This window comes from Bos taurus, chromosome 7, assembly GCF_002263795.3.
Source record: "Bos taurus isolate L1 Dominette 01449 registration number 42190680 breed Hereford chromosome 7, ARS-UCD2.0, whole genome shotgun sequence".
In the NCBI taxonomy this organism is placed as follows: Eukaryota; Metazoa; Chordata; class Mammalia; order Artiodactyla; family Bovidae; genus Bos; species Bos taurus.
The window spans coordinates 83,435,688-83,452,268 of record NC_037334.1 but is presented as its reverse complement, the minus strand read 5'-3'; the positions used below and the strand labels follow the sequence as shown (position 1 = coordinate 83,452,268).

The window sequence follows — 16,581 nt, the reverse complement described above, 5'->3', positions numbered from 1 at the left end:
AGAAACAAGAATTGTCATGGGGAGATTCAGCCAAAAGACTTGATGAGTCTTTTCAGTATTCAAAAGATAACACAGTGAGTTGGTTGAGTAATGTATGGATACTGATTATTATTCAAATATCTGTTTTTGTCAACCACTCTGCTAGGTGCCAAGAAAATAGGGATGAAAGTTAATCTCCACCCCAGAAAGCTCTGTGTCAGGAAATTAACACCACAGGGTTCAGTGGTAGGATGGGAAGAGCGCACAAAGGTTTCTGCAACACAGAGGAAGAGTCCTTCGTCACATCCAGCTAGGAGGGTTTCCTGGAAGAAGGCGACTCTTAGCTAAGCAAGGTATTCAAACATTTATCAAGTGAATTTAGGGCAAGAGGTGAGAGCATTTTGAGACTGAGGGCACGTGAATGTAAAGACCCGCAGGAGTGAGATGTCATGGCTTATTCCTGAAACTGTGGGTATTTTGAGATAAGACAGCCTAGGAAGTGGCAGATGGAGTAAGTGGGCGTGATATGCGTCACAAATAATTACAAAATTTTATCCTGAAGGCAAGAGGAAGACATTTGCAGAATTTTAAAGGGAGTACAATAGTTCAGAGCAAGGGAAGAGGAAGGTCATAGGCAGTGGAAAACAAGATCTGGGGGAGAAACACTTCAGACTAGTCATTCATTTAACAATAGGTTAAAGAAAAAACTTAAAAGTCAGCTAATAGTATAGAAGCTAGATAAGCAATGTTTGTTTAAGTTCGCCAGCTTTAATGTGTATTTAACCTGAATGGTTTAACTTAGTGTCTTTGAAGACATTACTTGGGTGACAAGGAAAGTAATTCATTATGGAAGTTATTTGTCAGGCTTTCTAACAAGCACTTGAGGCATTTTGCTGTGAGAAATCAATAGTCAAGTTAAAGAATGACTGGTGAGTAGAAAACCAAAGGACAAACTGAAATGTGACTGCTGAGTAGGAAAGCAAGTGACAAAATAAAAACTGTGTTAAGAGAAAATAGCCTTCATAGAAATCAGAAAGGTGAGGCTAGAACAAATACTGTTCATGAGTACAATTTTGTGAAATTTATTGGATAAATACTCCAAATAAATAACAAAAAATATTTTAAAGATTCAACAAAGGCAAGAATTTGTCATTGTAGCAACATCCTATTATACAAACCAATAATGTGGAATGAAGCCATCAGAATCTGAAGAATAAGGGCAAAGTAAATAACTTGGCCAAATAACACTATTAATTTAGTATAAGCATATAACCTGAATTAATCCAGCTATAAAGCATAATCACATTAAATACGATACACTGCAAGTTTTTTGGAAGCAAAGTTTAATGATTTCAAGAAAAGAAATGATTGAAATTGAGACCTAGTATCAACTTGTTTGTTTTAACTGTAAGACTGAATGACACAAGATAATATACGGTAAATATCAAAGGTTCTTTTTGTTTTAATACTGCTCTACCTCCCAAGAAGGATAAGCTCTAATAAACCTTTCAAACAAAAAATGGGAGTGGGGGGAGAGAGGAGAAATCTCTCTAAAACATAAACAAAGTCCTTGAAATTGCACACAGTCAAGTTAACACCATTCCCAAGTGTAAGCAGATACTGCTTTTCCCAAGGAAGAGTTTACTATTAGGGATATTTTCAAAAGCAGGACACTTGGCGTAAACAGCGAAACAAAGGGGAACTATTTTATTCCAAGGCCTGAGCACACATGGAACCTGTTAAGGGGATGGTGGCTGCAGAAAGAACTACAAACGAATTTAAGAAACACCTAGGCTGCCTCGGAAAGGAAGGATGGAGGCAAGGGTGTTTGAAAAGCAGAAAGTGGGCCAGAGATCAGTCAAATAGGAGGGAGACAGACTGTTGGGCAGATGGCCTCTTCTGTTCCAAAATGTTCAAAGTTAAGGACACTCCTTAGCACACTTTTATTTTACACAAAGAGTGAATTAAGAAGAAACCGGGGGTCTGTCAGAGTTTTTCCTAGATTTACTTGTGGCATTTCTTTGATAAACTTCACCTTGTTTATGACATTCATTTGCTGCCTTCTTCAAATTGAGCCCCATTTACTTGGTGCTCTCTCCAAAACCCTTGGGTTTGCATTAGAAAATGTGAATTAATTAAGGGAAAGTTTCTTGTTTATGGGGTATAGTTATCTATCTTAGGTCACGTTACCTTCATCTGAAAATATCAGAGTGAGTGAAAGTTGCTCAGTCTTGTCCGACTGTTTGCGACCCCATGTACTATACAGTCCATGGAATTCTCCAGGCCAGAATACTGGAGTGGGTACCGTTCCCTTCTCCAAGGGATCTTTCCAACCCAGGGATGAACCCGGTCTCCTGCACTGCAGGCGAATTCTTTACCAGCTGAGCCACCAGGGAAACCCAGAAAATATCAGAGGAAGACCATTATTTCTCCTTCGAAAAAGTGCAATACTCACTTATTTACCAAGTTTAGGACCAGTCTAAACTATGGAAATGGTAAGTAAGTTATTATTTCACGTGTGTTTCACAGTATAGTCCATTAAAACTTAATGGACACAGATTAAAAAAAATCATCGAATTCAGCTGGCTTGCTTCAGAAGAGTGGAATAATGACATCTGATGAATCAAGCATATCTGAATGGCACCTGACAAGCAAGATAAATTCCCTAAGATTTTTTTCAGACCTCCATCTGCTAGCTATAAACCAATATTCAAGCTCACTAACCAAACTCAGAGGGAGTATAGAGCCTTATTCTACACACCTTCAGAAAGAAAATGCAGACAAGAGAACCACATCTTTGAAGAGCTCAATTGCTCATGGAGAGACCAGAAAAAACATTTCATTTCAGTTCAGTTCACTGTGTCGTGTCCGACTCTGTGACCCCATGAATCGTAGCACGCCAGGCCTCCCTGTCCATCACCAGCTCCCGGAGTTCACCCAAACCCACGTCCATCGAGTAGGTGATGCCATCCAGCCATCTCATCCTCTGTCGTTCCCTTCTCCTCCTGCCCTCAATCCCTCCCAACATCAGGGTCTTTTACAGCGAGTCAACTTTTCACATGAGGTGGCCAAAGTATTGGAGTTTCACCTTTGAAGACTCTTCAGAGTCCCTTGGACTGCAAGGAGATCCAACCAGTCCATTCTGAAGGAGATCAGTCCTGGGATTTCTTTGGAAGGAATGATGCTAAAGCTGAAACTCCAGTACTTTGGCCACCTCATGTGAAGAGTTGACTTATTGGAAAAGACTCTGCTGCTGGGAGGGATTGGGGGCAGGAGGAGAAGGGGACGACAGAGGATGAGATGGCTGGATGGCATCACTGACTCGATGGACGTGAGTCTCAGTGAACTCCGGGAGTTGGTGATGGACAGGGAGGCCTGGCGTGCTGCGATTCGTGGGGTCGCAAAGAGTCGGACACGACTGAGCGACTGGTCTGATCTGATCATTCCTTCCAATGAACACCCAGGACTGATCTCCTTTAGAATGGACTGGTTGGATCTCCTTGCAGTCCAAGGGACTCTCAAGAGTTCTCCAATACCACAGTTCAAAAGCATCAATTCTTCAGCACTCAGCTTTCTTCACAGTCCAACTCTCACATCCATACATGACCACTGGAAAAACCATAGCCTTGACTAGACGGACCTTTGTTGGCAAAGTAATGTCTCTGCTTTTGAATATGCTATCTAGGTTGGTCATAACTTTCCTTTCACGGAGTAAGCGTCTTTTAATTTCATGGGTGCAATCACCATCTGCAGTGATTTTGGAGCCCCCCAAAATAAAGTCTGACACTGTTTCCACTGTTTGGCCATCTATTTCCCATGAAGTGATGGGACCAGATGGCATGATCTTGGTTTTCTGAATGTTGAGCTTTAGGCCAACCTTTTCACTCTCCTTAGTGACATGGAAAAGTACACAGCATGAGGATATACAAACCCAGTCTATAGGACCAAGGACAGGCTGGAGATAGTCAGGGACTTTGCCATCAGATCAGTACGTTTCAAATGACAGACTTTACAAGTACTTGACTGGGTCAAATGCATCTATCCTAGCTCAGGGCAGGAGCATAGAGGTACCCAAGTAACACGCACACTTAGAGATAAGTCATGGTCCAAGTCTGCAAAGCACAAGTAAGTACCCACCAGAACTGGTCACCTGAGTGCCTGGCATTCCAGCTTCTGTAATAGAGCTTACAAGAACCTGCACTTTTACTGGGCTATTTATAAGGGGGAGACTTAATAGTGGGTAGCCTAGACCCAATTTATCCCACAGGAATGAAGCCTACATTCAACAAGGGAAAACTTACTAAATGCCTATATTACATAATAAACTTCAACAAAATTATAAAAAGTTTTAATTGTCTGTAATATACATGAAAAATCTTTAATTTTTATGTTTGCTTACATTAATAAAAACAATATTGTCTATCTTAAATTAAAATTTATATGTAAGAACTCATCTACATGAACCACTATTAATATGAACAAAATTATCAGCCTGCAATTACTACTGATTTCAGCAAAATGAAAATATACAGATGTAACAACTGCAGATACATTAATACCATCCACCCAGGACAAGTAGAAGAAAATGAGACTTTTGATGAAGTGAAAAGTGAAAATGTTAGTCACTCAGTAAAGTCGGACTCTTTTCAACCTGATAGACTGTAGCCCACCAGGCTCTCTGTCCTTGGAATTCTCCAAGCAAGAACACTGGAGTGGGTATCCATTCACTTCTCCAAGGGGTATTTCCAACCCAGGGACTGAACCTGGGTCTCCCATATTGCAGGCAGATTCATTACTGTCTGAGCCACCAGGGAAGCCTAAGACTCCTGGTACAAGGGCTGAAATCCTATACCTTACTGAGAATATATTTTATGGACAAACTACTTTCTGTACTTTTTCTGCCTCTTACCAAAGAACTTACTTATGGACACAAACGACAAACAATGTTGATTAAATATAAGGAGTGATGACAGAGACAGTGCAAGCCAGGGTATTTTAGGGTTCCTAAAGGCAAAATGTGATAAGGGATACCCTTTTTAAAGTCAAGGAGGTACCAGCTAGGAGAAAGCCTGTGGCTTCTCCCCTTAATAGCATTGTGACTGTGGGCAAAAGTTTAGCCTAACTGACCTTCATTTTCCTATTAAAATAACCACCTGATGCCTTTCTTACAGGTTACTGTGGAGAATAGATGAGTACAAAATGCTGAGTACAATGATGGACACAGAGATGAACTGAGGGGCATGTCCAGGAGAGCACAGAAAAGTTTTCCTGAACAGGCAGAGCAGAACTTCTGAAAACAATAATTAGTTTGGCGTCTGTTCTAGAATGAACTTCACATTTTGCCAAACTCATTAAATCCAGATGAGTGGCAGTAATGAATGAAACTTAAGCACACACAAAAAGTGTTTAAAAATTATTTTCAGGTTTTCCTCTTGTTTATCTAAGTTAGAATTGAATTTACACTTAACTGTCTAGCCTAGTAGATCCCAAATCTTTGTCTGCATTTTAGAATCACCCAGGGAACCCTTAGAAAATATAGCTGCCAGAGGTTTTGCTTTAATGAATTTGAGCCGAAGCCTAGACACCAGTTTTTGTTTTTTTTTTAAATTACGCTCCCCAGGTGATTTTAATGAACAGCCAGAGCCCAGAACAACCACTATAGCTAGCTGCACTTGAACTGCTGCTGCTGCTGTTAAGTCGCTTCAGTCCTGTCCGACTGTGCGACCCCTTAGACGGCAGCCCACCAGGCTCCCCCGTCCCTGGGATTCTCCAGGCAAGAACACTGGAGTGGGTTGCCATTTCCTTCTCCAATGCAGGAAAGTGAAAAGTGAAAGTGAAGTCGCTCAGTCGTGTCCGACTCTTAGCAACCCCATGGGCTGCAGCCCACCAGGCTCCTCTGTCCATGGGATTTTCCAGGCAAGAGTACTGGAGTGGGTTGCCATTGCACTTGAACTAGTTCTTAGGAATTAGACTCATGCATTTACTAGCAGTGACTCAAATCTAAAGAACCTTATTGAAGTCTACTCAAGGATGTGGGCAGTATTATCAAATCACTTTTTTCTTTAAGAGGTAGAAAAATCTAAGAGACCATATAATTAGTCAACTGAGTTTGAATAGAAAGAAATTTATAAGATCATAATTCAACAATCCTTTCTAAGATGTAAAAAAAAAATGAGCATTTTTTGCTCAGATAAAAATGAGCCATGCCTTATAATATCAGATTTCCAGTGCAATTATGTAAGAAGAAAAGGTTTTGTTTTTTTTAAAGGATGTTTTCTGTCACATTTATTATTTCCCTTTTTGCTTTGAAGCTGTAAAAACAAAGATAACCATCTGAAAGACAGGCCTGAGGCAATTCTGATGATTGTGCAGTTTACCTGTTCAATGGAAATCCAATATACTCTTCTTTTAAGAGGGCCACCCTGACTAATATTAGTAGCTGGATCTGTTCTCAGGGAACGAACTATTTTAACCCCTGTCTATTTTACCAAGTAGATGAAATATTACACTGATTAGATGAAAATATCACTGAGCAAGACGTTTAATTGGTCTGCAGCCTAATGTGTCTCAGTAAAATGCCAGCAACCCACAGTACCAAGTTCTAGAATTGGTATCATTTTAATCAGCAACTTACCAGTGTGCTGCCATCAGTCCAACGGAAGTCATGCTCAAACATCTTGTCATTGAGACCTATCCACTGATAATCATGGCCCACACCTGAGAAGGAGAACAACACAGACATTTTTATTGCCTTTCCCAATTATGGATGAAATGTATCAAAGAAAGTTATTTTTGGACTGAATCATGAATCCTCTCCTGGCTGAATTTCTGTTTAGTTGCTCATAAAAATCTTTCATGGTCTAACTATCTTTTGTTCTTCTGCCCAACGTGTTTTAAACTAAAAAGCTAATTTGCAAATATCGTGAATAAAATATCAGACATGGACAATTATTTCCCTAGCAGTTTACTACAATTAAGTAATTTTTTCCATCTTTACTCACGATAGAAACTTTCCACTTTTTTTTATTAAGCTGTGCAGTTGGCAAAAGTTCAGTGAACCAATAAAATGTGACAGATCTCACCCATACTAGACTCATTTTGGAAGCCACATGTTTCTTCTCAAAGCATTTTTAATGGTGAGCACCTAGACTGGACAGTTCTGCAAAACTTCCTCAAAAATAATGACTTTCACCATGGAATGAGTCACAGGCAAAGACACCATGAAAACACTTAAATGAACCTCTACCCAGATTGCAAATTAACAATCAAACTTCTAAAAGATAGCAGGCACCATAAGAACATATTAAATAGATCATCAAACAATGTTTCATGAGCAAAAAATTTCTATGTATTTTCTACATAAAAGCTAGCTGCCCTCCTCTTTGCCATAGTCTAGGAAGTTATTAAACAGCTCTGGTAATAAGTCTCATTAGCTTTCAGCATCCATAAGCCAATTATGCACAGAGAATAACATTAGGGTGCTATTATAATTTAATTTTAATTAGTGGGATAAAAATAATTGAAAGCAATTTTCTCTTTAACTTTAGACAACATATGTACATATTCAAAGACCAAAAAGTATGGGAAGAATTAGATTGGAAACTTAAGAGGTGGTCATTTCTGTAAGTTAAAAAATGATTGAATAGCAATTTCATATGATTCCACCTATAGCATGCTATTTCAACCATTTCTGGTGGCAAATCAAGAAATGTCTGCCCATGTTACAATTGAATGTTTCTCAAAATAGGGGACTCACATAGGAGACATGATTTAAAGCATTTTACAGATGAGGGATTTAATAAGTTGGGTCACAACTGAGAATGCTACTTGTTTCAGTTAGATACAGGAAAAACTAAGAAGGTGGTAAGATTGAATGAAAACCCATGTATATTTGGTACATACGATTCACAAACATTTGTTCCTCGTGAGACAGGATACTGGTGAGATGGGCGCCCTGCAGACGGCATTCCCGTTCAGCTGCATCCCACGTCCGTCGATGGGCAAAGTACTTGTAGCACTGCCCTTGAAATTTGTGCCAGCCATAGTCACATGTCTCCGTGTCTGGGAAGAAACAAGGATGGGCTTATTAAACTCACCTATATCATTCAAACTTGGTTCACTCATCCAAAAGTTCATAGACATCCCAAGCCACATCAATGCAATGTCCCTGAAGCAAGGGATTCACCAATTTTGGTTACAGTGACAAAGAAATCATGATAAAGAGAGCCCAGGTGATTCCTGCCAAATGAGTGACAATACATCTTAGGACTGGAAAGGCATTATCGAACTGCACTTTCCTTGATGAAAGCCAGTATCAGCAGGAGAAAAACTGGAAAAGGGGCCAATCAAAACTTCTGTAGGCTGCAGAGTCTACTGACTCACTTGTGAAGCAACTGGGGCTAATAATTTCTTACCAAACTTTTCTAAAGAGAAATCAGTCAAATGATAAGATAAGAATTCTTGCTAAAAGGATTATGAATGCTCTATTTGCATAATGACTTCAAAGGCTCTGGAAATAGTCCTTCCCCACTTCCCAGAGAGCTGCATGGTCACAGGTTCTTGTCACGTAGATTTACTAAGAGAAAAAAATTCTTCATCAATTGGCAGCTTCTGGGATATCACTAACAACTGTGAGCCTTTTTCCCAAAAGGAGAAGGAGTATAGGTAACTCCCAGTGCAAAAGCATCAGGATTTGAAGTTTATCAAGAGTGACTTTAACTTAGTACCCCTCATTTCATCAAGCCATATGCACATATGTAGATATGTGTATGTGTATTAATATATACATATACTTTTTCTCTTTTGAAACAAGCATACTATAACCAGTATCCTGGTGAGATGAAAACATTTGTCAAATATGTTTAAATTTTACACTGGCAGTAAACTTCAGCTATATTTTCTAGATTGCCACTTTTTAAGTATATCAAAAGAAAGTAGTCTTGCACATAGCATTGACTTCTCATTGGCAACCTTCTCAGACTAGCCCACTCACTGCTGCTGCTAAGTCACTTCAGTCGTGTCCGACTCTGTGTGACCCCATAGACGGCAGCCCACCAGGCTCCGCCGTCCCTGGATTCTCCAGGCAAGAACACTGGAGTGGGTTGCCATTTCCTTCTCCAATGCAGGAAAGTGAAAAGTGAAAGTGAAGTCGCTCAGTTGTGTCCGACTCTTAGCAACCCCATGGACTGCAGCCTACCAGGCTCCTCCGTCCATGGGATTTTCCAGGCAAGAGTACTGGAGTGGGGTGCCATTGCTTTCTCCAAGCCTACTCACAGGTGAGATTAAAATATGCATTAAATGATGATCAATAGAAATCATTTTAACTTTCATAAAGCATCTCATGAAGATATTGAACCAGTTACATGTAAAAACGAACAAAATGGCCAAGTTTGTGAAAGTGGGGACACTGTGAAAACTCCACATTACCTAATGATCAGACGCCCCTCCCCTAAATTTTACTGATTGATGAAGATAACAAAACTCTATTAGATGAAATAAATGCTCATTTTATATGTCTGACTTGGGGGCCAAGCTGAAAGTCAGATTGTTTCCTGATTCTCACTCCATTTATTCCTCCTCCTATAACTCATTGTGGGAAATCATGCATGATGAGAGACTTAACTTTTTTCCTGGCTTCAGTGATTAAGCCAGAATCATAAAACAGATGCAGCTTATCTCTGAGAACAGTCCTTATTTCAGTTTAGTCTATCAGGCCTGTTGTTTAGTTAGAGCCAGCTGACTAATTGATTTCAACAATGTGCACTGGAAGTTTTGAGTTGTATTACAGAGTTGTTTGGACACCACCAATCTCATAGGAAAGGACTCAAGACACAGATAGGCAGTTTTATAACAGTAGCACTCAGAACCCAAGAAGGAAGCCTATTTTGGCTACTTGGAAATAGCGGGTTTTCTTTTGGAAAGTTCACATGGAAGATTTCAGAGGAGAAGTGGGAGGGGTGAAGAGGAAACAGATCTTTATATATGAAAGGGTTGCGGGGGCGGGGGAGAGGTAGAATCAGGAAATTTGTTAAAATATCCTTACTGCCAGTCAGTGCTGTGATACTGTAATAGCATCAGTTCAGTTCACTCACTCAGTCATGTCTGACTCTGTGACCCCAGGGACTGCAGCACGCCAGGCTTCCCTGTCCATCACCAACTCCCAGAGCTTGATCAAACTCATGTCCATTGAGTTGGTGATACCATCCAACCATAACCTTGGAAATTATCATTTATTTGAAGAAACACAGTTCAAGATTCTAGAGGATCCCTAGCTTACTGAATAATACATCAGAAAAAAATTATTCTCTACCCTCTTTCTTATCCTCTATTAGCCTAAACAGTTTTGGTCTGGTTTTCTTTGTCTTTTATCACTAAGAGAAAGTATTTTCCTCTTAAGTACAGAAAACCAAATGATCCTAAAAATTTAGATACATGACCATGACACTGCCCCAGTTCCTTTCTCAGTTAGCACATGTGTACAGAAAATAGAGGCAGTGTTTCTGCTAAAACCAAACAGGGACAGATTATTTATCTGTACTCTTCCAATGATTGTAAATAGATGTGCAAATACTTAACAGAGTGAATTTTTTTTAAAGAAGCCAAATAACCACACCAATTCACTTAATCCTTATTATTCATGAATTTAACAAACACATAATGAAGGACAATGTGTCAAGCAGCACCTTCTAGCATGCAATTCTGAAAGGAGTTATCAGAAGCAGTTTGTCTTTTCAATCTTAGCTAAAAATAATGTGATACACATCTTATTTATTAAAAGGCAATGCTTTCAGATGATGCTTTCTTAGGCATCAGTCTACGTTTGGGAATATTTCTTATGCTTTAAGACTCCTATAGTCTATAGGTTATACTACAAAGTCCCACATTTAGTTTGGCCTGTGTATGTTGGGGGAAGATGGGGAGATTACAACAACACTTGTTCACGACCACAGAGGCTGAAATTGTCATTCTTAAACAACCTCACTAAAACTCTATTCTCCTTATGCTATATAGGTAACGTTTTCAACACTCCTAACATATAGCCCACAAGCCTTAAGAAACTGTCAACACTCTGGCACTTCTGTTTGGCAAGATGTATCTTGACTTGGGGGCAAATTGTGTGTACAGAACTGTCCCTCCATGGTTCTAAGACCTTCTTCTAGATTTTAAGATCTGTTATCATTCCACCAAATGCGTCCCCTCTTTCAGAGTTGCTGGGAGTTGGGAAGTTACTAAAGCAGAGAACAGAAAAGGTCAGCTGAAGAAACAACAACACAGTCATCACCGAAATTTGGATAGAAAACTGTTTAGAGAACAATGCCGCTGTTAATGAAGAAAACATTTGTTCTTAGGCAACCTGAAAAGAGGAGAAAAAAATCTTTCAGTGTCCTGGCAGTAAATCACAGGAGCACAGCTGCATCTGGTAAACAGACTGGGGTAGTTATTCCTCAGCGAACCTTGCTGTAAGATAAAATAGAAGGTACCTGAAAGGCGATATCAGAAACAAGAAGAAAAATGAAAACTTTTTCTTTTTAATATTCTCTTAAAAGGAAGTAAAAGGTAATTGCCCCCAAACTTCCTTCCAAAGATGTTACTGCTGAGTCTATCAGCTTCACATATAAATAAAATGCTTTTCGTTAAGAGTTACTTCAGAAGAGTGAAGATGTTGAAGAAATCTGGGCTTCCCAAGGCCACTGAGGTTCATTCTTCCCACTCTCTAATTTACTAGCTGTGTGACCTTGAACACATCACTTTTCCTTCCTGGGCCTCAGTTTCTGGTCCACTTAACCCACAGAAATATTGCTGTCAGCCAAAGGAAATGGTGTACCTTGAAGCACGTGGTAAATTAAAAAGCAACCAACAAATAGTATCTCTTTGTATTCCCTGCCAAGAATTATGCTGAGTCAAGAAGATCAGAGCCTTTGTTTTGTTCAGAGCTCTATCACCCAGCACCCAGAACAGTGCCTGTAAGACTGCAGGTGTTCAGAACACTTGTGGCACAAATAATTTTTTGAATCACTCCTTGTACTGGGAACTAAGTGAAGCCAGAATCATTTTAACACATACAAAAGGCTCAAGCACCTCACCCTTTTGTTTTCTTCAAAAAATAGCATCTTTCCTACTGTTTTCTTTAAAGAAGAGGATCTTGTTTGGTCAATTATCATATTTATATTTTACAATTTTAAAACAGACCCATCCTATGCAGTAAGGAAAAAGAAAAGAAAACCCTAAAAAAGCCAAACATCATCCATCCCTTTCCTTTGGCAATTCAATGCACACTCCTTTTAGCTTTGCTTTAATTGTGTTGACATCCAGATTCATGCTGCAAAGCGGAATGTGGGGCCAGACCAATGTGTCTGAGTTATTAGACACTCATTTTCATTTTGTCTGGTGGAATGGAAGTTTGGCATTAAGCACTTTTATCAAAGCCAAACCACTGTATGACTTTAAGGAGAGGAAATCGATGTTCCAAAACTGAGTGTGCTGAGTATGCGATCTGTTTCTGATTGATGGGCTCAGAAATGTTACCATTAACCACCCAAAATACACTCTCAGGTTGGCCATAAAATGCAAATTACAGGGATCACTCAATTCAAGCCATCATGAATTTAGGCCTTTCATTCAGAAAAAAATAGATTTTTCTTCAGTAGGAAAGAAACCTGGTTCATAATATCTTTTCTGTAGTATTTGCCAAGTCAAGGTGAATGTATTCACACAACTGCATTAACTCATTCTCCAGAGATGATCAACTATGAACAATAAGACCATTGAGTCTCAAATGCTGAGAGGAGAAAATAAAGGCAATTAACACTGAATTCAATATCCTTGGTACAAGCTACATATGTAATTAAGGTCCATGACTAGTCTGTCCCCAGGAAGAATATGTACCACAGTGTTCCTTTTGGTGGATGGATGTCCTTAAAGGCTCAGCATGCCTGTCTGCAATTCCATTCTATCAGTAAAACAAAAATGATCAAATGAACATTATTGTTCAAATGTTGTGAGCTAAAAACGCATCAGGAAACCTAATGTATTTTGGCAATCTGCGAATTTCCTCTGCAGAAAAGAATATACAGTATGGTCAAAATTGCTAACAACAACAACAATAAAATCCAAATAATTATGACAAAGGGCTGTCCAGAATTAACAGTTGAGATGAAGTATAAATACTGTTCTTCATGCACATGTTGCAAAAGCTCTTACCTTGCTCACAAAGCGCACCAACGTAGCTCGGGAGGCAGAGACACCTGAAGGTATTAAAACCGTCAATACATGTGGCTCCATTGCGACAAGGATTAGAATGACATTCATCAAAATCTATAATAAAAGCCACAAAAGTACTTTCAGTAAAAGGTCAAAAGATCCTATTTCATAAGATTGCCAGGTAAAATACAGGATAGCCAGTTAAATTTGAATTCCAGATTAAAAAAAAGAAATTTTAGTACGTCACATCCTTTATTTAGGGCAAACTTGTACTAAAAACTTTTCTTTTTTAAATCTGAAATTTAAGTGTCACTGATCTAATATTTTTATTTGTTAAATCTGGCAACCCTAAGAAAATTTCAAGTATATTCAGAGTAAGGTCATTATCTCCATTGCTGTTAGATGAGTCCCATGAGCATTAAAACCAATAAAGAATCCCCCTAGCCTTCCCACCCCCAATTCTGACTCATGCTCTGACCACTTCAGTTGTGAAACACTGAAAATACTTCACTGGCTTCATAGCCTCCAGACCCTTCCCTTTCCAATATATCCTTCATTCAGCTGACTGTCATCTTCTTTAGGCACCATCAAGATAATTTTATTCACTGGCTTTTTTTTAATCTTTTTAAATGTTTAAATGTATTTTTCAATTTTTACAAAACTTTTAATTTTATATTGGAGTATAGCCAATTAACAATGCTGTGATAGTTTCAGGCGCACAGCAAAGGGACTCAGCCATATATACACATATCCATTCTCCCTCATTGGCATCTAAGCATTCCGCAGACACCGATTATCCAGGGTGGCAGTCGTCAGAATGTGGTCCCTGGACCAGCAGTATCGATATCACCTGAGAATATCAGAAATGCATGTTCCCAGGCCCATCCAAGACTTACTGACTGGTATTTGGAGGATGGGAACAACAAATTGTGTTTTACCAAGCCCTCCAGGTGATTCTCATGTACACTAAAGTCTTAGACTTTAGACTAGATCCCACTAGCTTTCCACTGTTCTTTCCCAGCGTTTCTCTCTCACAACCCACTAAGTAGGCATCCAGAATACTCGAGGTCCCCCAGATGCATCCTGCGTTTGCGGTCTCTGCTTTCGTTTGCTGTGTTGAGTCTTTCTCTCCCACTTATGAAAATCCTCCCTAATTTCAGTGTCTATATTGAATACAAACTTTCTAACAGACATCTATGATCTCTTGTGATGAAACTAATACCTTTATTTCATTGCATTTTGCAGTTACACTAAAAATTTAGTTAATGTTTATATAAGTATTAAAAATGAATATGTGTGTGTTCGGTCACTTTGGTCATGTCCACCTCTTTGCGACCCCCTGGACTGTAGCCTGCCAGGCTCTTCTGTCAGTGGGGGTTCTCCAGGCAAGAATATGGAGTGGGTTGCCATCCCCTCCTCCAGAGGATCTTCTCAACGCAGGGATCTAACCCACATCTCCTGCATCTCCCATATAGCAGGCAGATTCTTTACCACTGAGCCACAAGGGAAGCCCAAAAATAAATATAAAAAATAAATTAAATTTCTAAGAGATATATGCTGTATTCTTACCTAAAGAAATGACCTTAGTAGAAATGATAATATATTAATATCATAATAATGGTTTTATATTGTTTGCTAAGTGCCAGTCATTGATCAAACAGTTTCACATATATTAACTCATTAAATTATTTTCAATTGATTGTAATGTGAAAAAAAATGGGGGTCACACATATACTTTTATACTGCACACATAAATTTGAGGGCTTCCCACGTGGCTCAGTGGTAAAGAACCTGTTTGCCAATGCAGGAGACCTATCTTGATCCCTGGGTCAGGAAGATGCCCTGGAGAAGGAAATGGTAACCCACTCCAGTATTCCTGCCTGGAGAATTTCTTGGACAGGAGAGCCTGGAAGGCTACAGTCCAGGGGATTGCAAAGAGACAGATAGGATTTAGCAGCTAAACCACATAAAATATGTAAATTTGATATTTAAGATATAATGATTTCTTAAGTGTTATCTATTGTGACTCGATGGACATGAGTCTCAGTGAACTCCGGGAGTTGGTGATGGACAGGGAGGCCTGGTGTGCTGCGATTCATGGGGTCGCAAAGAATAGGACATGACTGAGCGACTGATCTGATCTGATCTGATTGTGATCTCTGTCTTCACTGGTTAGCACACAAATAGAACTAGCTCTGTTGACTTTTGCTCTTTTTTTTTTTTTAAATATAAGCACTCTTTTAACATGAATGCTGGGGGTTTTATCTCAACATTTCTGTGTAATCTAAAGTATAAACTTTATTCAGTCATTATGAGAAAACCACTATGGTACTGCTAAAAGGAGCACCCGATGAGTAGCTCCCATCATTTTATTTCTTAGGGTCAAGGTCTGCTGCTACTGCTAAGTCGCTTCAGTCATGTCCAACTCTGTGCGACCCCATAGACGGCAGCCCACCAGGCTCCCCCGTCCCTGGGATTCTCCAGGCAAGAACACTGGAGTGGGTTGCCATTTCCTTCTCCAATGCATGAAAGTGAAAAGTGAAAGTGAAGTCGTTCAGTCGTGTCCGACTCTTCATGACCCCATGGACTGCAACCTACCAGGCTCCTCTGTCCATGGGATTTTTCCAGCAAGAGTACTGGAGTGGGGTGCCATCACCTTCTCTGAGGGTCAAGGTCTATATTTAGCCAAATCAAAACTGGAGTCCTTTTTAAAATTTTCTTCAGGAGAAGGAACCCCAAATAAGAATGGAAGTAAAAGGGACTGATTTAGTAAAGAGACAATGACGTTCTTTGGAATCCAAAGAGAGGAGGAAGACAACAATGTCACAGCTCCTCGAGGGAGAAATGGACTAGGCTGGTCTCTGGGCACAGCCAGAGAAGGTACTTTCCCATGACACGCCAGAGCAGCAAGTCATCTCAAAACATAAAACCTCCCTATTTTTTAAATTGTTGTTTAGTCACTATGTCATGTCTGACTGTGACCTCATGGACTGTAGCCCACCAGGCTTCTCTGTCTGTGGGATTACGCAGGCGAGGATGCTGGAGTGGGTCACCATTTCCTTCTCCAGGGGCTCTTCCCGACCCAGGGATCAAATCTGCGTCTCTTAGGTCTCCTGCATTGGCAAGCAGGTTCTTTACCACTAGCGCCACCTGGGAAATCCATTTTTTAAATAGAGCTTTTTAAAAGAAATTTGCACTTAAATTGATTATTTATTGATACACAGATTTGGAGACAGATTAAAATTTTTGTCAGTATGTAAGCAAATACTGTATATCAAACTTTACATTTGTAAAGCCTGAGTGTGAAAACCACACATAAATACAACTGACGTCAGTAATCTTCCTTGAGTCCTGGTGATATCAAGAAAATTCAATAAACATCTATCCCTGTTTCCCATAGAC

At 39.6% G+C, this 16,581-nt stretch overlaps 1 protein-coding gene across 4 annotated transcripts in view; it reads right to left on the bottom strand.

The window, feature by feature from the left end:
* Window positions 1-16,581, bottom strand: part of VCAN (versican) — a 120,015-nt gene that overhangs the window by 24,487 nt on the left and 78,947 nt on the right. For all 4 annotated transcript variants that reach the window (XM_005209720.5, XM_005209719.5, XM_015472358.3 and 1 more), the window contains 3 exon segments: window positions 13,180-13,293; window positions 7,882-8,040; window positions 6,614-6,696 (listed from right to left, as the gene is read on the bottom strand). In XM_005209720.5, coding sequence (XP_005209777.2) covers window positions 6,614-6,696; window positions 7,882-8,040; window positions 13,180-13,293 — 356 coding nt within the window.